Source organism: Rana temporaria, chromosome 4 (genome assembly GCF_905171775.1).
Source record: "Rana temporaria chromosome 4, aRanTem1.1, whole genome shotgun sequence".
NCBI lineage: Eukaryota > Metazoa > Chordata > Amphibia > Anura > Ranidae > Rana > Rana temporaria.
The window spans coordinates 43,916,774-43,944,764 of NC_053492.1; the positions used below are offsets into that span (position 1 = coordinate 43,916,774).

The 27,991-nt window shown below is 40.2% G+C and overlaps 1 protein-coding gene across 1 annotated transcript in view; it reads right to left on the reverse strand.

The window, feature by feature from the left end:
* LOC120935607 (hornerin-like) overlaps positions 1-27,991 on the reverse strand; it is a 332,059-nt gene that overhangs the window by 246,982 nt on the left and 57,086 nt on the right. The window contains exons 15-26 of the mRNA XM_040347655.1: positions 27,211-27,252; positions 25,983-26,024; positions 24,312-24,353; positions 23,280-23,321; positions 21,604-21,645; positions 18,576-18,617; positions 17,354-17,395; positions 16,126-16,167; positions 14,455-14,496; positions 12,574-12,615; positions 11,343-11,384; positions 9,868-9,909 (exon numbers count right to left, since the gene is read on the reverse strand). Of these exons, the coding sequence (XP_040203589.1) occupies positions 9,868-9,909; positions 11,343-11,384; positions 12,574-12,615; positions 14,455-14,496; positions 16,126-16,167; positions 17,354-17,395; positions 18,576-18,617; positions 21,604-21,645; positions 23,280-23,321; positions 24,312-24,353; positions 25,983-26,024; positions 27,211-27,252 (504 nt within the window). The remainder of the gene's footprint in view (positions 1-9,867; positions 9,910-11,342; positions 11,385-12,573; positions 12,616-14,454; positions 14,497-16,125; positions 16,168-17,353; positions 17,396-18,575; positions 18,618-21,603; positions 21,646-23,279; positions 23,322-24,311; positions 24,354-25,982; positions 26,025-27,210; positions 27,253-27,991) is intronic.

Consider the following 27,991-nt stretch of genomic DNA (forward strand, 5'->3'; position numbering starts at 1 on the left):
ACAATGTGTCTTTAATAATGTGGCAAACTAACTTTTTATTTTATTTCCCAGATATGCTGTGTGTTTAACTAACGTTCCCTTTTCTCCCTATGCATGTTGATATCAGCTTTTACATGTTCTTTTTATTTTGGCCTACCTGCATATTTGGATCTTACCCAATATTAACCTGTCCAGCATGCTATCTTCGGGCCAACCCCCACCTTGCCACTTTTTTTTTTTTTGTTTTGTTTTCTAAAAACAGTTTAAACACCCCCCACCCCCCCTTCAAAGTGTTTTTGTCCCCATCAGAGGGCTGGGGAGTCTCTTATTAATTAAGTGGGCCTATATATTTGTGCCCCAAAATTCTCCCTTCATAATTTGAAAATGCTATTTTAAAAATGTAAAGTTGCACAAGGATGCTTGTAGGATTATGTTTGCAATGTTTATGTGCCAAAGTACTAAATCTCTTTTTTTGTTTGTCCCCACAGCTACCCTCCACACCACAGGAATGGCAGTCTGTGGCTTCCCAATTTGCCGAGCGGTGGGATTTTCCTAACTGCGGTGGAGCAATAGATGGGAAACACGTCCGCATTGTGCCCCCACCCAACTCGGGGTCCTTCTATTATAACTACAAGGGTTATCATAGTATTGTGTTGATGGCGGTGGTGTCGGCACAGTATGAGTTTCTATATGTGGACGTGGGGAAGAACGGCCGGATGTCAGATGGGGGAGTGTTCTCACGGACTGATTTCTATGATCGTCTCCAAACTGGTGGTCTGGCATTGCCACCAGATGAAGATAATGTGGAAGGACTTCCGTTTGTGTTCCTAGCGGACGAGGCTTTCGGCCTTGGACCTCACCTAATGCGGCCTTTTCCCCAGAGGACCCTCACCTTAGAGAGGAAGGTGTTCAATTTTCGGTTGTCCAGGGCTCGGAGGGTAGTCGAGAATGCCTTTGGGATACTCTCCAACCGGTTCCGCCTGTTCCTGACATCGATACATTTGGCGGAATATAAATTGAACACCATTATATTTGCCTGCTGCATTTTGCACAATTTTCTACGCAGGCACTCCCAGACGTACCTAGCCTCCATGGGCTCTGAGGCAGGACTACCCTCAGAGAACATTCCTGGCCTGGACACTGGTCGCGCTGGCTTGGCCCCCCAATCTGCTCGTGAGGTACGCGACAAATATGTTGAGTACCTCATGGGTCGGGGGGCCATTGCTATGCCAGATCATATTTCTTTCTAATTCGGCCCCCCAAAGAAAGGAATATTCTCACAACTAATAAATAATTAGACCATTGGACTTTATACAGTTGTTTGTCATTACTGCTTTTTCTCTATTTTTCTGTCTTCCAGGTTCTCTCCAAAAATAGTGCACTTCTAGTGCCAAATTTACTTACTCAGATGTATTAACTAACCACATTTGCACATTATTCACTCATCTACTAACTGGGTATTCAGTCTAGAAATAAGAAGCCACTCATTTTTCTGCTTTTGATGTCACAACTAAATTTTTTTATTTTAGTCATTTTTCAACAAGAAATGTGTATTTTTTGGCTGAAAACATTTTCTGCTAATTTTTTTTAGAAAATATTGGCTTTGAATTATTTAGTTTTTTGTCTTTATTGACAGTGATTAGCAATAATACTGATCGAAACACAATGTAAGAATAATTTCACTGAAACTATAACTATATATATATATATATATATATATATATACACACTTCTAAACATAATTTTTTTATACTTTTGTTCAAAATTAAAGTTATTATTTAGTTTGGTTTTCAATAACCCAGAATAATTTATGTTTAATTTTTTTTGGTTATTTTTTAATTTATTTTTTTTTTTTTTTTTTTTTTTAGAAGACATTTATTTACATTTAGAAATGTTTGGGTCTTGTTTTTCTACAAAACATTTTTTTGCTTTGTATTTGTTTGTGTATAATTTTTTAAAAAACATTTTAACACAACAAAAAAAATTTTTAGTTTTTAAAGAAAATTTGTTAACTTATTTCTTTAGGTGAGATTTCTTGTTCGTTTTGTGATCTGAAACTGTAAACATTTACAAACCAAAAAAGATCAACACCAAACAAAAATATAAAAAAAGAACAGCAGTCAGTCATGGATGGTGTGCTTTCACACTGGAACACGCCAACATTTCTAAATGCACACATTCAGTGAAAAATCGCCAAATGTCATTGGTTAAACAGACAAATGGCCACATGTGCTATCTGACATCATGGGTGATCAATGTCTGTGTTTTGTGGGAGCAAACCCTTCTTCCTCTCAACTACTTGAGGATCGAGGAGGGGTTTGTACCCACAAAGCACAGACAATAGATAGTCTGTGATGGCAGATAGCACATATTGGCACACTGTGTGTGCATTTAGAAATTTTGGCGTATTATAAAGTACAAAAATTAAAAATGGTTTTGTGGGCGGGGGATGGGCTTTTGTGTTTCAGTCTTTGACACGGCCCATCATGTCAATGATATTTTTGTAATTCTGTTCGATGACTAGCATCCTTTGGCGCATGTTGTCCATTTCCGTGCTACACTCTGAAATGACATTTCGCACATTCTGCTCCATGACGACCATCCTTTCCCGCATATTGTCCATTTCCGTGCTGCACTCCATTACTTGCTGTACAATTATTGAAGCACTTGCACGTGAAAAATGTGCTACACCATCTTCATCCCCTAAAAACAAACAAATTGGCATTCAAAATATGTAAATAGTTTCCGGCCTATCTGCATATGTTTGGCCCTATTAATATTGGGGTGACACTGACCTGATGGCCTGATAATTTCCACATCCCCAATTTCTTCATCTTCTATCACTCCTCCTTCTTCCACCACCTCAGCCTCATCCTCCACGACTCCTCCTTCTTCCACCACCTCCCCCTCATCATCCACGACTCCTCCATCTTCTTCCAGAACTCCTTCTTTATCCATCACTACCCCTTCAAAATCACGCAATTCTGCTTCGTCCAGTTCCGCCTCATCTTCACCGAATTCTAAATCCAGAGTTAAGTCTTCCTCCTCTCTTCCTTCCACATCCTCCGCTCTTCCTTCCACATCCTCCTCTCTTCCTTCCACAGCCTCCTCCTCCTCAACATGTGGAGGTGTTTGATTTTGTGGGTGTCTGGCCCTCTCTGCCTCCTCCAATTGCTGGCGTCTTCTTTCCCCTATAAGAAATAAGGAAAAAAAAAAGGTATACTCATCAGCACACAGATATTGTATATCATAAATTGCACACATTGCATAGACGATACATTTATGATGATTTTTGTTTGTTTATTCTTTCAGCAATCCTCCATTTTTGGCGTAGTTCTAGGCCAAGCTCTGATCCTGCCCCTTTTTTGCAAAGAAGTGACACACATGGATGTCCCCCCAAAACATTAATTCTCGTCGACCCTCCAAATAAATATACTTTGATTGTTGAGACACAGGTGCTTTGCATTTCCAGATGTTAAAACATCAGCTTTATTTGCATTTTGGAGAATGAATCTTGTTTGCCTGTCACATTCACTCAATTTAATTTCTGTGATTTTGCTATTCAACAATGTTTGAAAACCAAGTTTGGGGCCAGTCAGCCATGTCCAGGTGTGTTGTTCCTGGAGTAACGTCGCATTTTTGCAAAACAATGTCATATTACGCGTGTTTACTATTTCACGAAATTTGGTAAAGGTTGTTATTTTACATAAACACAATACAGTATCTACACGTGTTCAAAAGTACAAGCAGGCCAAAGAGGCAGATGTGAAAAACTACATGTCAACACATTATTGCAGACATTCCCCCCCCCCTTAAATAATATGGACTTACTTTTCCGCAGAATTTTGAGTATCTTCTTCATGTGATGTGGCTCCCTCAATTTTAAATCGGACCAACGCTTCCGGAGTTGCTCCTTGGACCTGGTGACACCAAACATTCTCCTCATTCTCCTTGCCACCTTGTCCATTATGTGTGACTTTCTACGGTTCGGTGTTTTGTAGGGCCCACATTCACCATCATAATCCTTCCTCCTCATGATGTAAACCAACTCCACCATTTCTTCAAACGCCATATTAGTGGCTTTATATCTTTTAGGCCTGGATCGGGACGGTCCTGCCTCTGTCCCTTCACTTGCGCCATGAGAGCTCCGTGCCCGCTCGTGTGACATCGCCATCTTTCCTTCCCACAGAGATTAGGGGCGTGGAAATGAGGAAATGTCCCGTCAGGGGCGGAGATTCTTGCATATGCGGAGTGTCGCGAATGCCAACAACGTATTGACGTAGGTTACGCGGAGAATATTTGCGCGATTCCAGAACCTACACAGTTAACGCCATATTTACTTTTTCAATTGATTAGGGGCATGGCAAAGGTGACGAGGGCGGCGTTTCATACATACGCGGAGTGGATAAAAGGCGCTTGACGTGATTACGTAGGTTACGTGTTAATTCATCGAGCGTAACAAACGAGGATTTTGAGAGAGGCAGGTAAGAAATTTAAACATGGGATCAGCAGCGGGCTATAAAATCTAGAGTCATGGGATGGGGGTTTGGTCTGTTGGTTGCACAGTTTTATTAAGCTATTATGTCTCTTGGATACCAGAATGTGATTTTCATACCCAAATGCTTTTGTAGACATCACAAAATAGAGAGGTCAAAAATGCTGTGACTCATTATCAATTATGTAGGGTGTATTCAGATCAGGCCAAGTATTGTTCTGTGTTGGTTGGACAGAGGTCATTAGGAAGTTTCTTTCATGTAATCAATGCTGAGGGGCAGGATATCTACACATGCAATAGTGCCTTGATGAATGCTGTCATTTGTAATAATTGTGTATGGTTCTAGATTTCAATTATTTACTGCAATGTAACCAAAGGGGCGGCATGTATAAAAAAAATGTTAGCTACAACCAACCAATGGGGCCGAGCTGGCCAGCATTTTCTAAACAAGAGACACTGTGTTTGTATTTCTATATAGGTACTACTTTTTAAACAACATATTCTATCAATGTAAATGCTGAGGCTTTTTTTAATTGTGTTTTTGGTTTCTTTTTCTTTTTGTAATCTAGAATAAAAATCAATAAATCAACATTTAACAATGGATCTCCTGCAGACCCAAGAGATTATCCAGCACTTGCTGGATAAATTTAGGGAAATGCCCATCCTGTGGGATTCAAAGCAGCCCACCTACCATAACAAGGACGTACGAGCGGCAGCACTTGAACAGCTAGCAGCATACATGAGGACATGGGTGCCAGAATGCAGTGCCAACATGGTGAAGGATAAACTTGCCAACCTCAGGGGCACATATAGGAGAGCATACAAAGCTCACCAAAAGCAGCTAAGATCTGGAGCAGCAGCAAGACCACCAAAGGAACCCAAGCTGTGGTATTACAGCCAGATGTCATTTTTGCGGGATCAACTGGAAGGCAGGCCATCTATGTCAAGTCTGAATCCCAACCTTCCCTCCACGCTACCTCCCAGCGGGACTTCCCCAGATCACAACAGCCCTGCAGAGTCGGATGAAGAGGGCCTGGCTGACAGAGAGGCAGATCTGCGCCTCTACGATGATGAGGTATAGTAGTTTCCTAACTATTTATGGAATAATATTAATTATTGTTTGATTCTTGACTTGATATTGGTTAATAAAATACAAGCTGGGAAGCAAAAATCTAAAGTCGTGGGCAAACAAATAGGTGTCAGGGATGACAACTGCAGGGGTCAGAGGGTGAGTCTGTTTTCAAGTTTAAATTCACGGCAAAAAATAAGATTCAAGCATGAAAATGTGAGTGATTATATTTCGAAATATATTACAACATGTCCCTTTTTTTTACACAGGAAGAAGAGACCAGCCAGGAGGTGGCAGATCCTCTCCTCACTGACAGCCAGGCCGAAGGGGTCAGTGGCAGCCAGGAGGAGGCCGGGCCCAGTGGCGTTGAGCAGCTCCCCAGGACAACCACCACCAGCCAGGCTCCTCCCCTTTATATTAGGCCACCAGGCCGAAAGAAGAAATTGGGGGCAGTGGAGGAAGCCAGCCTCCAAATGATTAAGGAGGCGAGTGCCATCATGAGGGCCCCCCTCAACCCCACTGAGGCCTACAGTGCCTCCCTGGCACACGATCTAAATCAAGGCACGGAGGAGCAGAGGCTACTGGCAAAGGGTGTGATCAACGAGGCCCTTTGGTGGATGCAGAGGGAGCTGCTGACCCCAGACACTGGGCTATGTGACCCGGCCCGGCTTGCTCAACACCATACTCCTGCTGCCACATCATCCCCACCTGCAAGGGCCCAGGGAAGACCCGCTGTAAGGCAGCCTGGAAGGAAGGTTGCAAGGAAGAGGAGACGTTGATGCCCTGCCTTCCATTTGATCCCCCACAAATGGCATCTTGTTTGGACTACCACAGCTTGGGTTCCTTTGGTGTTATGTGCTGCTGCTTCAGATTTTAGTTTGTGTGCCTCCTGAGGTTGGCTAGTTTAGCCTTCACCATGTTTGACAATGCAAGTTTGCATGTATTTTGCTAGCTGTTCAAGTGCTGCCATTCTGTTTTTGTTCCTTTTTATCATTTGCTAAAATAAAAGCCTTTTTGTTGATTTTAAAAACGTGCCTATTGCTTGTAATACTGTGGGTATTATTTTAGGCATCAAACATTACAAACAAATAAAATGTTTAATCTAAAATATTCACTAACTCATGGGGGGGGGGCATTTGGTGTGCCAACATGGTAGACAATTTAAACAACCTTCAAAATAATCCAGTTAAATATACAAACAAAAGCAAAATCCAAACAATTTCCTATTAAAATATTCTAAATGGTGACATAACTATAAACACATAAATAAAGTGGGAAAGATAAACATTAAACATTAAAAGCAAAAAATTAGACATGTGGAGGACCAGTAAAAATATGATACGTCGGGCCAATAAAAGATTGCTAAAATCTTACTACATCACAGCTAACAAATGTCACTTTTCAGTATGGAACAACTCAGTTGAAATAACATGAGCTAAATAACTGATTATTTATAGCAAGAGAAGAATGAATAAAACGACGGCATCAAGCGTTGTTTATTGTGTGGTTTGCTTCAGTGTTCTATTGCTAGAATTAATCTTTCTATTGACGAATGTGCCATATCCCAAACAAACGTGAGTTTTACCTGAACGAGCGCTCCCGTGGCCTCATTTAGTCTGAGCATGCGCGGGGTTTTTGTACGTTGGTTTTGTGTACTCACCACCAAACATGTCCGTTCGGACAGGATTTGAGCGGACGGTTTTAAAACAAGTTTGCAAATAAATGTCTGCTGAAAAACGGCCCGGCGGGCAAATGTACGGTGAAATTCTGTACGCTCGTAACTACACACGACCAAACATGTCTGCTGAAACTGGTCCGCGGGCCAGTTTCAGCAGACATGTTTGGTCGTGAGTACGGGGCCTTAAAGGTAAGATCGCAAGATTAGCCTTCAAGTATAATGATTGGAGCTCCGTATTCCCGCTTAAATTACCTATATCCCATTGTTCTATAGTAACACAGCACAGATACAAATTGGCGATTGATCTCCCCACCACATTAGAAGTAGCAAGTTACTTCTAAACTAGTACAAATAACTCAATGAGGGATCGGATTTTTAAGGCACCGCAAAAGATGTATTCATAGAGTAAAATACATCAAATTTATTCTGCAAATGTTAAAAAAGAACCCGAACGTTCCATTACATAAAACTCATCATGTAAAATAGAATATCACATGATTATCATGAGGCCCCATACACACGAGAGGATTTATCCGCAGATACGGTCCAGCGGTCGAGGATTTCAGAAGATTTCTATGCGATGGCGTGTACACACCATCGCATTGAAATCCGCGCTGAAATCCTCTGCCGATGACGTGTCGCTATTATGACGCGGCGACGGGCGCGACGCTGTCATATAAGGAATTCCACGCATGCGTCAAATCATTACGACGCGTGCGGGGAATCCCTATGGATGGATGGATCCGGTAAGTCTGTACAGACGAGCGGATCCATCCGTTGGAATGGATTCCAGCAGATGGATTTGTTGAGCATGTCAGCAAATATCCATCTGCTGGAAATCCATCCCAGGGGAGATTTATCTGCGGATAAATATCCGACGGAGTGTACACACCATAGGATCTATCCGCAGAAACCCATTTGATGGGATTTATCTGCGGATAGATTCTATGGTGTGTATGGGGCCTGAGTCATCAATCCAGTAGAGGTGAACCGCGGGATCCCTAATTGATGAATGTTACCCCAATGTGTTCAAATTGAAGTTGAACCGCGTTGGTTGATATTCACAGATTTGAGACTGAGCGGGTCCCCTCTAGTGGATTGATGACTTTGAAGATAATCATATGGTCTTTGATTTTACATTGTGTGTTTCATGTTATGAAACCTCTGGGTTCTTTTTTAAATTTTGCACAATAAAATTGATGTATTTTACTCTATAAATATATCTTTTAGTTGTGCCTTAAAAATAACTTTATTGCATTAGAATTGTGACACCTTAAAAACTAAATTGCATGGCTGATACATTTAGGTTACTTCCAAACTTAAAGTGGTGAAATGGCTGTAATAAGGTTTTTTAGGCTTATTATTATTTCGAGGGGATCGGTTCCTCCATATGCCATTGCCCTTCCCATCCTGGTTTACAGGGGGAGCATGGGTCCATATGCCCCTGGAGCCTGGGGCCAGGTTGTGATTGCAACCACTGCAACTCCTGTAGCAACACCCCTGTAACCTGCCATACACAAGAAGGAAAAGTCTCCATTTTAAACACCTCCAACATTTCTAGGGGTGCCAGAGCCTCTGCATTCCAGAAGTAGACCCAGCCGCCCCCCTTCCCAGTCCTGATGTCAGTCAAGGACTAAGCTGATCAAATTCAAACATATTTTAAAAAGAAAAAATGTAAAAACAGTATTGATTCCTACTTAACCTCCCTGGCGGTATGATTCTGTCTGGAATTACGTACCAAAAGCGGTACATTTATTTTGCAAGGAAATTGGCGTTTTATACTGTAGGCCTGTAATTTTTAGAAATAACTCACTTAAATCTGACCAAGCAAGAGTCTTGTAGGCATCCCGGGTATGATTTTTTTTTTTAAAACAAAATTATAAATTATAATATAATAAATAATTATAAATAATTATAACAAATAATAATATAATTATAATAAAAATTATTCAATAATGTAATCAAAATCACTGAAATTTGCAGTTGCAGAATTGTCGCTGTCATTATTTTATTTTTTTTATGACGAATTTCCCCGCAAATCGCTATCGCACATTTCTGCAAGTGATTATAATTTATTATCGCTGTTTTCTAGCTGATCTAAAACCATTTTTGACATAAAGGGACACTTTTGGACAATCTACAGTTTTTAGGCAGAAATTACATTTTTTATTATATAAAAGTACATGTAGGACACTGGGCAGACCACTAGGGACAAGGGGGGTGTGTATTTTTTACATACAGTACTGTAATCTATAAGATTACAGTATACTGTATGTAATGTGTTTGTTTACTTTTTTTAATTTGGCGCCGTTATCCGTCCCCGTGCGTCGTAACGTCGCAGGGAACGGAGATCGGCGGCACACAGACACTGTGAATCGAGCGAGGAGGTCCCGCTCGCTCACACAGCGGGTGGCATCGCTGGATCCAGGGACAAGGTGAGTAAACCAAGCCTGTGGATCCAGCGAAAGGTAAGCCCGTCCAGCCCGAGCGTGACTCGGGTTTGCCGATCCTAACATGAAAAACCAACCCCGAGTCACGCTCGTGTTTACCGTCAGGGGGGTTAAAGGAAAAAATACATGAGCTACCAAAAACTAGCAGTCAATATTTTCTGAATCACTGGCTTTGAAAGGTATGCCAAACACTTACCTTGGTTGCCTGTGGGGTAACTAGAACTATTACCCTGGGAGTCTGGAAGACAATAAGAAAATGCTGTTATAAGCAACATGTGTATTTATATTATTTACCTACCTAAAAGTGTAAAAACTATGAAGGTTTTCATTCGTCCAGGTCAGTGCAGGAGTGAGTTCCTCTGGCACTTAAGGTGAAGATGTCATAGTGCACCCCAACCCCCTATCCCCACACGTTTTTTAATTTCACAATACAAAAACAAACAAATACAAATAAGTAGTTTTAGGCTACCCACACAAGGGAGTTTGTGTGTGGCCAGGGACTGCTGCCAGCAAGAATCAGTAGATTTCTGCTGGCAGTTGTAAATGCTGTTGCACACATTGTTTACTTTACTTTTACTTAAACAGTTTGTACTTTTTTTAACTTCACAGGTTAATAAAAAAAATAATTAGGATTACCTACAAATTAGTTGCAGCAGGAGCAAATAGATCTTCGATGCAGAACCGGCGCCTGTCACTGATGCCCCCCATTCCCCCTCCCCGCAGTGCAGGAGGTAAGTTTGGTCCCTCCTCTGCCTCCACCCCATCCTGGTCCAGGTTATGATAAAGCTAGTAGCAGTTAAACTGGACTTGTTTGGTAATGTTGAAGATGGTTCACCACTCACTCAAGTGGCTTTCCTAGTTCTAATGATTAGGGAACTGCTTGGATGAGTTGTAAAACATCTTCAAGTATTTCAGAACTTCTGCAATCTGTTATAACTTAAAGGTAAGATTAGCCTTCAAATATAATGATTGGAGCTCCGTATTCCCGCCAATATTACCTCTATCCCATTGTTCTATAGTAACACAGCACAGATACAAATTGGCGATTGATCTCCCGACCACATTGATTGATCTCCCGGGATCCCCAATTGATGAATGTTACCCCAATGTGTTCAAATTGAAGTTGAACCGCGTTGGTTGGTATTCACAGATTTGAGACTCAGCAGGTCCCCTCTAGAGGATTGATGACTTTGATGATAATCATATGATCTTTGATTTTACATTGTGTGTTTGATGTTATGGAACCTCCGGGTTCTTTTTTAAATTTTGCACAATAAAATTGATGTATTTTACTCTATAAATATATCTTTTGGTTGTGCCATAAAAATAACTATAATGACGGATGGGATTTTAAAGGCACCACAAAAGATTTATTCATAGAGTAAAATACATGAATTTTACTTTGCAGCATTTAAAAAAGAACCCGAAGGTTCCATTACATAAAACTCACAATGTAAAATAGACTATCACATGATTATCGTCAAAGTCATCAATCCGTTAGAGGTGACCCGCGGAATCCTTAATTAATGAACGTTACCCCAATGGGTACAAATTGAAGTTTAAAGACGTTGGGTGGTATTCACAGATTTGAGGAAAAATACATGAGCTGCGAAATACTAGCAGTCAATATTTTCTGAATCACTGACTTTGAAAAGTATGCAGAACACGTACTTTGTTGGTTTGTGTCGACATCATAACCAGAACCCTGGGAACCTGGAACACATTAAGAAAATGTTGTTATAAGCAACATGTTTATTTATATATCTTACCTACATAAAAGTGTAAAAACTATGAAGGTTTTCATTTGCTTAGTTCAGTGCAAGAATACGTTCCTCTGGCACTTAAGGTGAGGATATCATAGAGCACCCCAACCCCCTATTCCCACAAGTTTTTTAATTTCATGATACAAAAACAAACAAATACAAATAAATAGTTTTAGGCTACCTACACAAGGGAGTTTGTATTTGGCCAGGGACTGCTGCCAGCAAGAATCATTAGATTTCTGCTGGCAGCTGTAAATGTTGTTGCACACATTGTTTACTTTTACTTAAACAGTTTGTACTTTTTTTAACTCCACGGATTAATAAAAAAATGAAATAGGATTATCTACAAATTAGTTGCAGCAGGAGCAAATCGATTTTTGATGTAGAGCCAGCGGCTGTCACTGATGCCCCGCTGCCCCTCCCAGCAGTGCAGTAGGTAAGTTTGGTCCCTCCTCTGCCTCTGCCCCATCCTGGTCCAGGTGATGATATAGCTAGTAGCAGGTCAACTCAACTTTTTTGGTAATGCTGAAGATGGTTCACCACTCAGTCAAGTGGCTTTCCTAGTTCTAATGATTAGAGAAGAGGGAACTGCTTGGATGGGTTGCAAAACATCTTCAAGTATTTCAGAACTTCTACAATCTGTTATCACGTAAAGGCAAGATCGCAAGATTAGCCTTCAAGTATAATGATTGTAGCTCCGTATTCCCATCTGTATTACCTCTATCCCATTGTTCTATAGTACCACAGCATAGATACAAATTGGCGATTGATCTCCCCACCGCATAAGAAATAGCAAGTTTCTTGAAAAATAGTAGAATAAGCTTAATGACGGATGGGATTTTTAAGGCATCGCAAAAGATTTATTCATAGAGTAAAATACATCAATTGTATTTTGCAAAATTTAAAAAAGAACCCGAAGGTTCTATTACATAAAACTCACAATGTAAAATATACTATCACATGATTATCATGAAAGTCATCATTCCGTTAGAGGTGACCCACGGAATCCCTAATTAATGAATGCTACCCCAATGTGTTCAAATTGAAGTTGAACCACGTTGGGTGGTATTCACAGATGTGAGACTCAGCGGGTCCCCTCTAGTGGATTGATGACTTTGAAAAGTATGCAGAACACTTACTTTCTTGGTTTGTGTTGGCATCAGAACCAGAAGGTGGGGAACCTGGAACACATTAAGAAAATGTTGTTATAAGCAACATGTGTATTTATATATTTTACCTACATAAAAGTGTAAAAACTATGAAGGTTTTCATTTGTTCAGTTCAGTGCAAGAATTAGTTCCTCTGGCACTTAAGGTGAAGATGTCATAGTGCAGCCAAACCCTCTATCCCCACAAGGTTTTTCATTTAACGATACAAAAACAAACAAATACAAATAAGTCATTTTAGGCTTCCTATACAAGGGAGTTTGTGTGTGGCCAGGGACTGCTGCCAGCAAGAATCAGTAGATTTCTGCTGGCAGTTGTAAATGCTGTTGCACACATTGTTTACTTTACTTTTACTTAAGCAGTTTGTACTTTTTTTAACTCCACGGGTTAATAAAAAAGTGAATTAGGATTATCTACAAATTAGTTGCAGCAGGAGCAAATTGATCTTTGATGCAGAGCCAGCGCCTGTCACTGATGCCCCCCATTCCCCCTCCCCGCAGTGCAGTAGGCAAGTTTGGTCCCTCCTCTGCCTCCGCCTCATCCTGGTGCAGGTTATGATATAGCTAGTAGCAGTTCAACTGGACTTGTTCGGTAATGTTAAAGGCGGTTCACCACTCATTCAAGTGGCTTTCCAAGTTCTAATGATTAGGGAACTGTTTAGATGGGTTGTAAAACATCTTCAAGTATTTCAGAACTTCTGCAATCTGTTATAACTTAAAGGTAAGATCGCAATATTAGCCTTCAAGTATAATGATTGGAGCTTCGTATTCCAGCTTAAATTACCTATATCCCATTGTTCTATAGTAACACAGCACAGATACAAATTGGCGATTGATCTCCCCACCACATTAGAAGTAGCAAGTTACTTCTAAACTAGTACAAATAACTCAATGAGGGATCGGATTTTTAAGGCACCGCAAAAGATTTATTCATAGAGTAAAATACATCAAATTTATTCTGCAAATGTTAAAAAAGAACCTGAACGTTCCATTACATAAAACTCATCATGTAAAATAGAATATCACATGATTATCATCAGTCATCAATCCACTAGAGGTGAACCGCGGGATCCCTAATTGATGAATGTTACCCCAATGTGTTCAAATTGAAGTTGAACCGCGTTGGTTGATATTCACAGATTTGAGACTCAGCGGGTCCCCTCTAGTGGATTGATGACTTTGAAGATAATCATATGGTCTTTGATTTTACATTGTGTGTTTCATGTTATGAAACCTCTGAGTTCTTTTTTAAATTTTGCACAATAAAATTGATGTATTTTACTCTATAAATATATCTTTTAGTTGTGCCTTAAAAATAACGTTATTGCATTAGAATTGTGACACCTTAAAAACTAAATTGCATGGTTGATACATTTAGGTTACTTCCAAACTTAAAGTGGTTAAATGGCTGTAATTAGGTTTTTTAGGCTTAATATTATTTAGAGGGGATCGGTTCCTCCATATGCCATTGCCCTTCCTATCCTGGTTTACAGGGGGAGCATGGGTCCATATGCCCCTGGAGCCTGGGGCCAGGTTGTGATTGCAACCACTGCAAGTCCTGTAGCAACACCCCTGTCACCTGCCATACACAAGAAGGAAAAGTCTCCATTTTAAACACCTCCAACATTTCTAGGGGTGCCAGAGCCTCTGCATTCCAGAAGTAGACCCAGCCGCCCCCCTTCCCAGTCCTGATGTCAGTCAAGGACTAAGCTGATCAAATTCAAACATATTTTAAAGAGAAAAAATGTAAAAACAGTCTTGATTCCTACTTAAAGGAAAAAATACATGAGCTACCAAAAACTAGCAGTCAATATTTTCTGAATCACTGGCTTTGAAAGGTATGCCAAACACTTACCTTGGTTGCCTGTGGGGTAACTAGAACTATTACCCTGGGAGTCTGGAAGACAATAAGAAAATGCTGTTATAAGCAACATGTGTATTTATATTAGTTACCTACCAAAAAGTGTAAAAACTATGAAGGTTTTCATTCGTCCAGGTCAGTGCAGGAGTGAGTTCCTCTGGCACTTAAGGTGAAGATGTCATAGTGCACCCCAACCCCCTATCCCCACAAGTTTTTTTATTTCACAATACAAAAACAAACAAATACAAATAAGTAGTTTTAGGCTACCCACACAAGGGAGTTTGTGTGTGGCCAGGGACTGCTGCCAGCAAGAATCAGTAGATTTCTGCTGGCAGTTGTAAATGCTGTTGCACACATTGTTTACTTTACTTTTACTTAAACAGTTTGTACTTTTTTTAACTCCACAGGTTAATAAAAAAAATAATTAGGATTACCTACAAATTAGTTGCAGCAGGAGCAAATAGATCTTCGATGCAGAGCCGGCGCCTGACAATGATGCCCCCCATTCCCCCCTGCAGGAGGTAAGTTTGGTCCCTCCTCTGCCTCCACCCCATCCTGGTCCAGGTTATGATATAGCTAGTAGCAGTTAAACTGGACTTGTTTGGTAATGTTGAAGCTGGTTCACCACTCACTCAAGTAGCTTTCCTAGTTCTAATGATTAGGGAACTGCTTGGATGGGTTGTAAAACATCTTCAAGTAATTTCAGAACTTCTGCAATCTGTTATAACTTAAAGGTAAGATTAGCCTTCAAATATAATGATTGGAGCTCCGTATTCCCGCCTATATTACCTCTATCCCATTGTTCTATAGTAACACAGCACAGATACAAATTGGCGATTGATCTCCCCACCACATTAGAAGTAGCAAGTTACTTCTAAACTAGTACAAATAACTCATTGAGGGATCAGATTTTTAAGGCACCGCAAAAGATGTATTCATAGATTAAAATATATCAAATTTATTAAGCGAATGTTAAAAAAGAACCTGAACGTTCCATTTTATAAAACTCACCATGTAAAATAGAATATCACATGATAATCATCAGTTTTCAATCCACTAGAGGTGAGCCACGGGATCCCCAATTGATGAATGTTACCCCAATGTGTTCAAATTGAAGTTGAACCGCGTTGGTTGGTATGCACAGATTTGAGACTCAGCAGGTCCCCTCTAGAGGATTGATGACTTTGATGATAATCATATGATCTTTGATTTTACATTGTGTGTTTCATGTTATGGAACCTCCAGGTTCTTTTTTAAATTTTGCACAATAAAATTGATGTATTTTACTCTATAAATATATCTTTTGGTTGTGCCATAAAAATAACTATAATGACGGATGGGATTTTAAAGGCACCACAAAAGATTTATTCATAGAGTAAAATACATGAATTTTACTTTGCAGCATTTAAAAAAGAACCCGAAGGTTCCATTACATAAAACTCAAAATGTAAAATAGACTATCACATGATTATCGTCAAAGTCATCAATCCATTAGAGGTGACCCGCGGAATCCTTAATTAATGAACGCTACCCCAATGGGTACAAATTGAAGTTTAAAGACGTTGGGTGGTATTCACAGATTTGAGGAAAAATACATGAGCTGCGAAATACTAGCAGTCAATATTTTCTGAATCACTGACTTTGAAAAGTATGCAGAACACTTACTTTGTTGGTTTGTGTCGACATCATAACCAGAACCCTGGGAACCTGGAACACATTAAGAAAATGTTGTTATAAGCAACATGTTTATTTATATATCTTACCTACATAAAAGTGTAAAAACTATGAAGGTTTTCATTTGTTTAGTTCAGTGCAAGAATACGTTCCTCTGGCACTTAAGGTGAGGATATCATAGAGCACCCCAACCCCCTATCCCCACAAGTTTTTTAATTTCATGATACAAAAACAAACAAATACAAATAAATCGTTTTAGGCTACCTACACAAGGGAGTTTGTATTTGGCCAGGGACTGCTGCCAGCAAGAATCATTAGATTTCTGCTGGCAGCTGTAAATGTTGTTGCACACATTGTTTACTTTTACTTAAACAGTTTGTACTTTTTTTAACTCCACGGATTAATAGAAAAATGAAATAGGATTATCTACAAATTAGTTGCCGCAGGAGCAAATCGATTGATGTAGAGCCAGCGGCTGTCACTGATGCCCCGCTGCCCCTCCCAGCAGTGCAGTAGGTACGTTTGGTCCCTCCTCTGCCTCTGCCCCATCCTGGTCCAGGTGATGATATAGCTAGTAGCAGTTCAACTCAACTTTTTTGGTAATGCTGAAGATGGTTCACCACTCACTCAAGTGGCTTTCCTAGTTCTAATGATTAGAGAAGAGGGAACTGCTTGGATGGGTTGCAAAACATCTTCAAGTATTTCAGAACTTCTACAATCTGTTATCACGTAAAGGCAAGATCGCAAGATTAGCCTTCAAGTATAATGATTGTAGCTCCGTATTCCCATCTGTATTACCTCTATCCCATTGTTCTATAGTACCACAGCATAGATACAAATTGGCGATTGATCTCCCCACCACATAAGAAATAGCAAGTTTCTTGAAAAATAGTAGAATAAGCTTAATGACGGATGGGATTTTTAAGGCATCGCAAAAGATTTATTCATAGAGTAAAATACATCAATTGTATTTTGCAAAATTTAAAAAAGAACCCGAAGGTTCTATTACATAAAACTCACAATGTAAAATATACTATCACATGATTATCATGAAAGTCATCATTCCGTTAGAGGTGACCCGCGGAAACCCTAATTAATGAATGCTACCCCAATGTGTTCAAATTGAAGTTGAACCACGTTGGGTGGTATTCACAGATGTGAGACTCAGCGGGTCCCCTCTAGTGGATTGATGACTTTGAAAAGTATGCAGAACACTTACTTTCTTGGTTTGTGTTGGCATCAGAACCAGAAGGTGGGGAACCTGGAACACATTAAGAAAATGTTGTTATAAGCAACATGTGTATTTATATATTTTACCTACATAAAAGTGTAAAAACTATGAAGGTTTTCATTTGTTCAGTTCAGTGCAAGAATACGTTCCTCTGGCACTTAAGGTGAGGATATCATAGAGCACCCCAACCCCCTATCCCCACACGTTTTTTTTTATTTCATGATACAAAAACATACAAATACAAATAAATAGTTTTAGGCTACCTACACAAGGGAGTTTGTGTTTGGCCAGGGACTGCTGCCAGCAAGAATCAGTAGATTTCTGCTGGCAGTTGTAAATGCTGTTGCACACATTGTTTACTTTTACAGTTTGTACTTTTTTTAACTCCATGGATTAATAAAAAAATGAATTAGGATTATCTACAAATTAGTTGCAGCAGGAGCAAATCGATTTTTGATGTAGAGCCAGCGGCTGTCACTGATGACCCCCTCCCCACAGTGCAGTAGGTAAGTTTGGTCCCTCCTCTGCCTCCGCCCCATCCAAGTCCAGGTGATGATATAGCTAGTAGCAGTTCAACTGAACTTTTTTGGTAATGCTGAAGATGGTTCACCACTCACTCAAGTGGCTTTCCAAGTTCTAATGAATAGAGAAGAGGGAACTGCTTGGATGGGTTGCAAAACATCTTCAAGTATTTCAGAACTTCTACAATCTGTTATCACGTAAAGGCAAGATCGCAAGATTAGCCTTCAAGTATAATGATTGTAGCTCCGTATTCCCATCTGTATTACCTCTATCCCATTGTTCTATAGTACCACAGCATAGATACAAATTGGCGATTGATCTCCCCACCACATAAGAAATAGCAAGTTTCTTCCAGAACTAGTAGAATAAGCTGAATGACGGATGGGATTTTTAAGGCACCGCAAAAGATTTATTCATAGAGTAAAATACATCAATTTTATTTTGCAAAATTTAAAAAAGAACCTGAAGGTTCTATTACATAAAACTCACAATGTAAAAAAAACTATCACATGATTATCATCAAAGTCATCATTCCGTTAGAGGTGACCCGCGGACTCCCTAATTAATGAATGTTACCCCAAAGTGTTTAAATTGAAGTTGAACCACGTTGGGTGGTATTCACAGATTTGAGACTCAGCGAGTCCCCTCTAGTGGATTGATGACTTTGAAAAGTATGCAGAACACTTACTTTCTTGGTTTGTGTTGGCATCAGAACCAGAAGGTGGGGAACCTGGAACACATTAAGAAAATGTTGTTATAAGCAACATGTGTATTTATATATTTTACCTACATAAAAGTGTAAAAACTATGAAGGTTTACATTTGTTCAGTTAAGTGCAAGAATAAGTTCCTCTGGCACTAAAGGTGAGGATATCGGGGGGCGTGGCCAGGCAGCTGATGTAACCGGACGCACTTTCAGCTCTCTCCGTCGAATCTCCTGACATCCATCCTTTACGTCGCCCGTCCTGCCTGGTCTTGGTGCCCGATCGCTGCGGAGCAGTGCCCTGATCACTCCGGTGCCTTCCGTTCCTAGATCCGAGGAAGATGTCGGCGGCTAGGAAGCAAAATGCGGCCGGGGCTGCAGACAGCATGGCAATCCAAGATGGCGCGCTGGCCCCCCGCACAGCCAGGAAGAAACACAGGGATGGCGCGGAGAGGCTCTTCTCCAGAGTACTGGCTGCAGATCCCGGCGCTCACCCAGAGAGACAGAACGAGATGCCTGGCGGAACATCCGATGCGGACGATACTGTCCCTCTGGATGATGGCGGAGGCCCGGAATTCCTGTGGAGCGACGTGAGTACACCTAACAGCAACCCCACTAGGCCGCAGTCTCTCCCCAGCCCTGCTTCTGATAGTGAGCCCTCACTCAGGGACATTTTTGCGGCTATTACCACATGCAACACCTCCCTAACTGCCCTGACTGCTGACATTAAGGGGGTTAAGGCTGAGATATCATTTCTGAGGCAAGATGCACAAAAATCGAGGGAAAGAACCTCTGCTGCAGAAGGAAGGATAAGCTCCATAGAGGATGACATGGCTCCCATGCAAAGGGATCTCACATACAACAACCATCTCCTTACTCAACACTCATCCCGTTTAGAGGAATTAGAGAATAGGATGAGAAGGAATAACGTGAGGCTGGTTGGTCTGCCTGAAAGAGCTGAAGGAAAGAACCCTGTAGAGTTTATTGAAAACTGGCTGGTGACTGCTATGGCAAAGAGGCTTTCACTCCATTATTTTCAGTTGAAAGAGCACATAGAGTGCCTTCCCAGCCTCTGCCACCGGGGGCCCCTCCAAGACCCTTTCTGTTCAAACTGCTCCACTATAAAGATAGGGATGCTATACTGCGCAATGCCAGGCTCAAACCTGAAGCCATGAAGATTGATAATGCAAAAATCTCCTGTTTCCCTGACTTCTCTGCTGAGCTACAAAAGCAACGTGCAAAGTTTATAGACATTAAACGTCGTCTCAGAGCTCTGGATATAAAGTATGCTATGCTATATCCCTCCAAGCTGAGAGTGGAAGCTCTAGGCTCCGTTCATTTTTTTGACCTTCCGTCTTCGGCCGCACAATGGCTGGACAGAGAGGAACATTCACTTCGTGATGGCCGCAGCCAACGCCGCGCTCAACAGGACGGGTAATACACTGATTTAATTATCGCTGATAGCTACCTGTTTGCTCCTATTCCAAGGCGGAGAAGCTGCTGATGCTTAGTCCACACTCTACCACTTGGGCTATTTGTTTTAGCTGTTGAGAAGTTCGAACGCTTTGGTGCACTTCCACTGTTGCCCCCATATGGATCTGGCTTAGGCCCCACCTTGCCTACGGGCACATAAGTTTGGCCATGTTGGTCTGTGGTTCTATGACTTTATTTTTCCTTCTACTATCTCTCCATCTACTGGACAACCTTGCTGTGGGAATATCTCCACCTGTCATGTTTCGATCACACCCTGAATCCGCCCCCTCTACTGTGACTGCCTCAATTGTTTATTATACGATGTTCTTTGCCTCATTCCTGCTACCAATGTCGCACTGCCCCACCCTGATACGTATCTTTTGCATTGGCCGAAGGTCATGTGGCCATGTTTTCCTTACCAGAATGACTTACCACCTTGCCACTCAGTACTATAGTATTGTTATTAATATGCATATTTTACCTGTTCCTAAACTACAATGGCTGCACTGACTAGATTTCTGTCCTGGAATGTGAGGGGATTAAACAATTCTGTTAAGCGCCTGGCCGTGCTTCGCACGGTCAGGCGAATAGCTGCTGATATTATTTGTCTGCAGGAGACTCACCTCCCCCCGACCTCCACGCCCCAATTTGCGGTAAGGCAATTCAGCCACCAATTTCATGCCACCTTCTCAGTGTAAAATAGACTATCACATGATTATCATCAAAGTCATCATTCCGTTAGAGGTGACCTGTGGAATTCCTAATTAATGAATGCTACCCCGATGTGTTCAAATTGAAGTTGAACCGCGTTGGTTGGTATTCACAGATTTGAGACTCAGTGGGTCCCCTCTAGTGGATTGATGACTTTGAAGATAATCATATGGTCTTTGATTTTACATTGTGTGTTTCATGTTATGAAACCTCTGGGTTCTTTTTAAAATTTTGCACAATAAAATTGATGTATTTTACTCTATAAATATATATTTTGGTTGTGCCTTAAAAATAACTTTATTGCATTAGAATTGTGACACCTTAAAACTAAATTATATGGCTGATACATTTAGGTTACTTCCAAACTTAAAGTGGTGAAATGGCTGTAATAAGGTTTTTTAGGCTTATTATTATTTAGAGGGGATCGGTTCCTCCATATGCCATTGCCCTTCCTATCCTGGTTTACAGGGGGAGCATGGGTCCATATGCCCCTGGAGCCTGGGGCCAGGTTGTGATTGCAACCACTGCAACTCCTGTAGCAACACCTCTGTCACCTGCCATACACAAGAAGGAAAAGTCTCCATTTTAAACACCTCCAACATTTCTAGGGGTGCCAGAGCCTCTGCATTCCAGAAGTAGACCCAGCCGCCCCCCTTCCCAGTCCTGATGTCAGTCAAGGACTAAGCTGATCAAATTCAAACATATTTTAAAAAGAAAACATTTAAAAACAGTATTGATTCCTACTTAAAGGAAAAAATACATGAGCTACCAAAAACTAGCAGTCAATATTTTCTGAATCACTGGCTTTGAAAGGTATGCCAAACACTTACCTTGGTTGCCTGTGGGGTAACTAGAACTATTACCCTGGGAGTCTGGAAGACAATAAGAAAATGCTGTTATAAGCAACATGTGTATTTATATTATTTACCTACCTAAAATTGTAAAAACTATGAAGGTTTTCATTCGTCCAGGTCAGTGCAGGAGTGAGTTCCTCTGGCACTTAAGGTGAAGATGTCATAGTGCACCCCAACCCCCTATCCCCACAAGTTTTTGAATTTCACGATACAAAAACAAACAAATACAAATAAGTAGTTTTAGGCTACCCACACAAGGGAGTTTGTGTGTGGCCAGGGACTGCTGCCAGCAAGAATCAGTAGATTTCTGCTGGCAGTTGTAAATGCTGTTGCACACATTGTTTACTTTACTTTTACTTAAACAGTTTGTATTTTTTTTAACTCCACAGGTTAATAAAAAAAATAATTAGGATTACCTACAAATTAGTTGCAGCAGGAGCAAATAGATCTTCGATGCAGAGTCAGCGACTGTCACTGATGCCCCCCATTCCCCCTCCCCGCAGTGCAGGAGGTAAGTTTGGTCCCTCCTCTGCCTCCACCCCATCCTGGTCCAGGTTATGATATAGCTAGTAGCAGTTAAACTGGACTTGTTTGGTAATGTTGAAGATGGTTCACCACTCACTCAAGTGGCTTTCCTAGTTCTAATGATTAGGGATGCTTGGATGGGTTGTAAAACATCTTCAAGTATTTCAGAACTTCTGCAATCTGTTATAACTTAAAGGTAAGATTAGCCTTCAAATATAATGATTGGAGCTCCGTATTCCCCCCTATATTACCTCTATCCCATTGTTCTATAGTAACACAGCACAGATACAAATTGGTGATTGATCTCCCCACCACATTAGAAGTAGCAAGTTACTTCGAAACTAGTACAAATAACTCATTGAGGGATCAGATTTTTAAGGCACCGCAAAAGATGTATTCATAGAGTAAAATATATCAAATTTATTAAGCAAATGTTAAAAAAGAACCTGAACGTTCCATTTTATAAAACTCACCATGTAAAATAGAATATCACATGATAATCATCAGTTATCAATCAACTAGAGGTGAGCCGCGGGATCCCTAATTGATGAATGTTACCCCAATGTGTTCAAATTGAAGTTGAACCGCGTTGGTTGGTATTCACAGATTTGAGACTCAGCAGGTCCCCTCTAGAGGATTGATGACTTTGATGATAATCATATGATCTTTGATTTTACATTGTGTGTTTCATGTTACGGAGCCTCCGGGTTCTTTTTTAAATTTTGCACAATAAAATTGATGTATTTTACTCTATAAATATATCTTTTGGTTGTGCCTTAAAAATAACTATAATGACGGATGGGATTTTAAAGGCACCACAAAACATTTATTCATAGAGTAAAATCCATGAATTTTACTTTGCAGCATTTCAAAAAGAACCCCAAGGTTCCATTACATAAAACTCACAATGTAAAATAGACTATCACATGATTATCATCAAAGTCATCAATCCGTTAGAGGTGACCCGCGGAATCCTTAATTAATGAACGCTACCCCAATGGGTACAAATTGAAGTTTAAAGATGTTGGGTGGTATTTACAGATTTGAGGAAAAATACATGAGCTGCAAAATACTAGCAGTCAATATTTTCTGAATCACTGACTTTGAAAAGTATGCAGAACACTTACTTTGTTGGTTTGTGTCGACATCAGAACCAGAAGGTGGGGAACCTGGAACACATTAAGAAAATGTTGTTATAAGCAACATGTGTATTTATATATTTTACCTACATAAAAGTGTAAAAACTATGAAGGTTTTCATTTGTTTAGTTCAGTGCAAGAATACGTTCCTCTGGCACTTAAGGTGAGGATATCATAGAGCACCCCAACCCCCTATCCCCACAAGTTTTTTTAATTTCATGATACAAAAACAAACAAATACAAATAAATAGTTTTAGGCTACCTACACAAGGGAGTTTGTATTTGGCCAGGGACTGCTGCCAACAAGAATCATTAGATTTCTGCTGGCAGCTGTAAATGTTGTTGCACACATTGTTTACTTTTACTTAAACAGTTTGTACTTCACGGATTAATAAAAAAACGAATTAGGATTATCTACAAATTAGTTGCAGCAGGAGCAAATAGAATTTCGATGCAGAGCCAGCGACTGTCACTGATGCCCCCCTCCCCACAGGTAAGTTTGGTCCCTCCTCTGCCTCTGCCCCATCCTGGTCCAGGTGATGATATAGCTAGTAGCAGTTCAACTGAACTTTTTTGGTAATGCTGAAGATGGTTCACAACTCACTCAAGTTTCTTTACTAGTTCTAATGATTAGAGAAGAGGGAACTGCTTGGATGGGTTGCAAAACATCTTCAAGTATTTCAGAACTTCTGCAATCTGTTATAACGTAAAGGCAAGATCGCAAGATTAGCCTTCAAGTATAATGATTGTAGCTCATTATACTTGAAGTTTCCATTTTAAACACCTCCAACATTTCTAGGGGTGCCAGAGCCTCTGCATTCCAGAGAGACCCAGCCGCTCCCCCTTCCCAGTCCTGTTGTCAGTCAAGGACTAAGCTGATCAAATTCAAACATATTTTAAAAAGAAAAAATTTAAAAACAGTATTGATTCCTACTTAAAGGAAAAAATACATGAGCTACCAAAAACTAGCAGTCAATATTTTCTGAATCACTGGCTTTGAAAGGTATGCCAAACACTTACCTTGGTTGCCTGTGGGGTAACTAGAACTATTACCCTGGGAGTCTGGAAGACATTAAGAAAATGCTGTTATAAGCAACATGTATATTTATATTATTTACCTACATAAAAGTGTAAAAACTATGAAGGTTTTCATTTGTTCAGGTCAGTGCAGGAATGAGTTCCTCTGGCACTTAAGGTGAAGATGTCATAGTGCACCCCAACCCCCTATCCCCACAAGTTTTTGAATTTCACGATACAAAAACAAACAAATACAAATAAGTCGTTTTAGGCTTCCTATACAAGGGAGTTTGTGTGTGGCCAGGGACTGCTGCCAGCAAGAATCAGTAGATTTCTGCTGGCAGTTGTAAATGCTGTTGCACACATTGTTTACTTTGCTTTTACTTAAACAGTTTGTACTTTTTTTAACTCCACGGGTTAATAAAAAAGTGAATTAGGATTATCTACAAATTAGTTGCAGCAGGAGCAAATTGATCTTTGATGCAGAGCCAGCGCCTGTCACTGATGCCCCCCATTCCCCCTCCCCGCAGTGCAGTAGGCAAGTTTGGTCCCTCCTCTGCCTCCACCCCATCCTGGTCCAGGTTATGATATAGCTAGTAGCAGTTCAACTGGACTTGTTCAGTAATGTTGAAGACGGTTCACCACTCATTCAAGTGGCTTTCCAAGTTCTAATGATTAGGGAACTGTTTAGATGGGTTGTAAAACATCTTCAAGTATTTCAGAACTTCTGCAATCTGTTATAACTTAAAGGTAAGATCGCAAGATTAGCCTTCAAGTATAATGATTGGAGCTCCGTATTCCCGCTTAAATTACCTATATGCCATTGTTCTATAGTAACACAGCACAGATACAAATTGGCGATTGATCTCCCCACCACATTAGAAGTAGCAAGTTACTTCTAAACTAGTACAAATAACTCATTGAGGGATCAGATTTTTAAGGCACCGCAAAAGATGTATTCATAGAGTAAAATATATCAAATTTATTAAGCGAATGTTAAAAAAGAACCTGAACGTTCCATTTTATAAAACTCACCATGTAAAATAGAATATCACATGATAATCATCAGTTATCAATCCACTAGAGGTGAGCCACGGGATCCCCAATTGATGAATGTTACCCCAATGTGTTCAAATTGAAGTTGAACCGCGTTGGTTGGTATGCACAGATTTGAGACTCAGCAGGTCCCCTCTAGAGGATTGATGACTTTGATGATAATCATATGATCTTTGATTTTACATTGTGTGTTTGATGTTATGGAACCTCCGGGTTCTTTTTTACATTTTGCACAATAAAATTGATGTATTTTACTCTATAAATATATCTTTTGGTTGTGCCATAAAAATAACTATAATGACGGATGGGATTTTAAAGGCACCACAAAAGATTTATTCATAGAGTAAAATACATGAATTTTACTTTGCAGCATTTAAAAAAGAACCCGAAGGTTCCATTACATAAAACTCACAATGTAAAATAGACTATCACATGATTATCGTCAAAGTCATCAATCCATTAGAGGTGACCCACGGAATCCTTAATTAATGAACGCTACCCCAATGGGTACAAATTGAAGTGGTATTCACAGATTTGAGGAAAAATACATGAGCTGCGAAATACTAGCAGTCAATATTTTCTGAATCACTGACTTTGAAAAGTATGCAGAACACTTACTTTGTTGGTTTGTGTCGACATCATAACCAGAACCCTGGGAACCTGGAACACATTAAGAAAATGTTGTTATAAGCAACATGTTTATTTATATATTTTACCTACATAAAAGTGTAAAAACTATGAAGGTTTTCATTTGTTTAGTTCAGTGCAAGAATACGTTCCTCTGGCACTTAAGGTGAGGATATCATAGAGCACCCCAACCCCCTATCCCCACAAGTTTTTTAATTTCATGATACAAAAACAAACAAATACAAATAAATAGTTTTAGGCTACCTACACAAGGGAGTTTGTATTTGGCCAGGGACTGCTGCCAGCAAGAATCATTAGATTTCTGCTGGCAGCTGTATATGTTGTTGCACACATTGTTTACTTTTACTTAAACAGTTTGTACTTTTTTTAACTCCACGGATTAATAGAAAAATGAAATAGGATTATCTACAAATTAGTTGCAGCAGGAGCAAATCGATTGATGTAGAGCCAGCGGCTGTCACTGATGCCCCGCTGCCCCTCCCAGCAGTGCAGTAGGTACGTTTGGTCCCTCCTCTGCCTCTGCCCCATCCTGGTCCAGGTGATGATATAGCTAGTAGCAGGTCAACTCAACTTTTTTGTTAATGCTGAAGATGGTTCACCACTCACTCAAGTGGCTTTCCTAGTTCTAATGATTAGAGAAGAGGGAACTGCTTGGATGGGTTGCAAAACATCTTCAAGTATTTCAGAACTTCTACAATCTGTTATCACGTAAAGGCAAGATCGCAAGATTAGCCTTCAAGTATAATGATTGTAGCTCCGTATTCCCATCTGTATTACCTCTATCCCATTGTTCTATAGTACCACAGCATAGATACAAATTGGCGATTGATCTCCCCACCACATAAGAAATAGCAAGTTTCTTGAAAAATAGTAGAATAAGCTTAATGACCGATGGGATTTTTAAGGCATCGCAAAAGATTTATTCATAGAGTAAAATACATCAATTGTGTTTTGCAAAATTTAAAAAAGAACCCGAAGGTTCTATTACATAAAACTCACAATGTAAAATATACTATCACATGATTATCATGAAAGTCATCATTCCGTTAGAGGTGACCCGCGTAATCCCTAATTAATGAATGCTATCCCAATGTGTTCAAATTGAAGTTGAACCACGTTGGGTGGTATTCACAGATGTGAGACTCAGCGGGTCCCCTCTAGTGGATTGATGACTTTGAAAAGTATGCAGAACACTTACTTTCTTGGTTTGTGTTGGCATCAGAACCAGAAGGTGGGGAACCTGGAACACATTAAGAAAATGTTGTTATAAGCAACATGTGTATTTATATATTTTACCTACATAAAAGTGTAAAAACTATGAAGGTTTTCATTTGTTCAGTTCAGTGCAAGAATAAGTTCCTCTGGCACTTAAGGTGAAGATGTCATAGTGCAGCCAAACCCCCTATCCCCACAAGGTTTTTCATTTTACGATACAAAAACAAACAAATACAAATAAGTCGTTTTAGGCTTCCTATACAAGGGAGTTTGTGTGTGGCCAGGGACTGCTGCCAGCAAGAATCAGTAGATTTCTGCTGGCAGTTGTAAATGCTGTTGCACACATTGTTTACTTTACTTTTACTTAAACAGTTTGTACTTTTTTTAACTCCACGGGTTAATAAAAAAGTGAATTAGGATTATCTACAAATTAGTTGCAGCAGGAGCAAATTGATCTTTGATGCAGAGCCAGCGCCTGCCACTGATGCCCCCCATTCCCCCTCCCCGCAGTGCAGTAGGCAAGTTTGGTCCCTCCTCTGCCTCCGCCTCATCCTGGTCCAGGTTATGATATAGCTAGTAGCAGTTCAACTGGACTTGTTCGGTAATGTTAAAGACGGTTCACCACTCATTCAAGTGGCTTTCCAAGTTCTAATGATTAGGGAACTGTTTAGATGGGTTGTAAAACATCTTCAAGTATTTCAGAACTTCTGCAATCTGTTATAACTTAAAGGTAAGATCGCAAGATTAGCCTTCAAGTATAATGA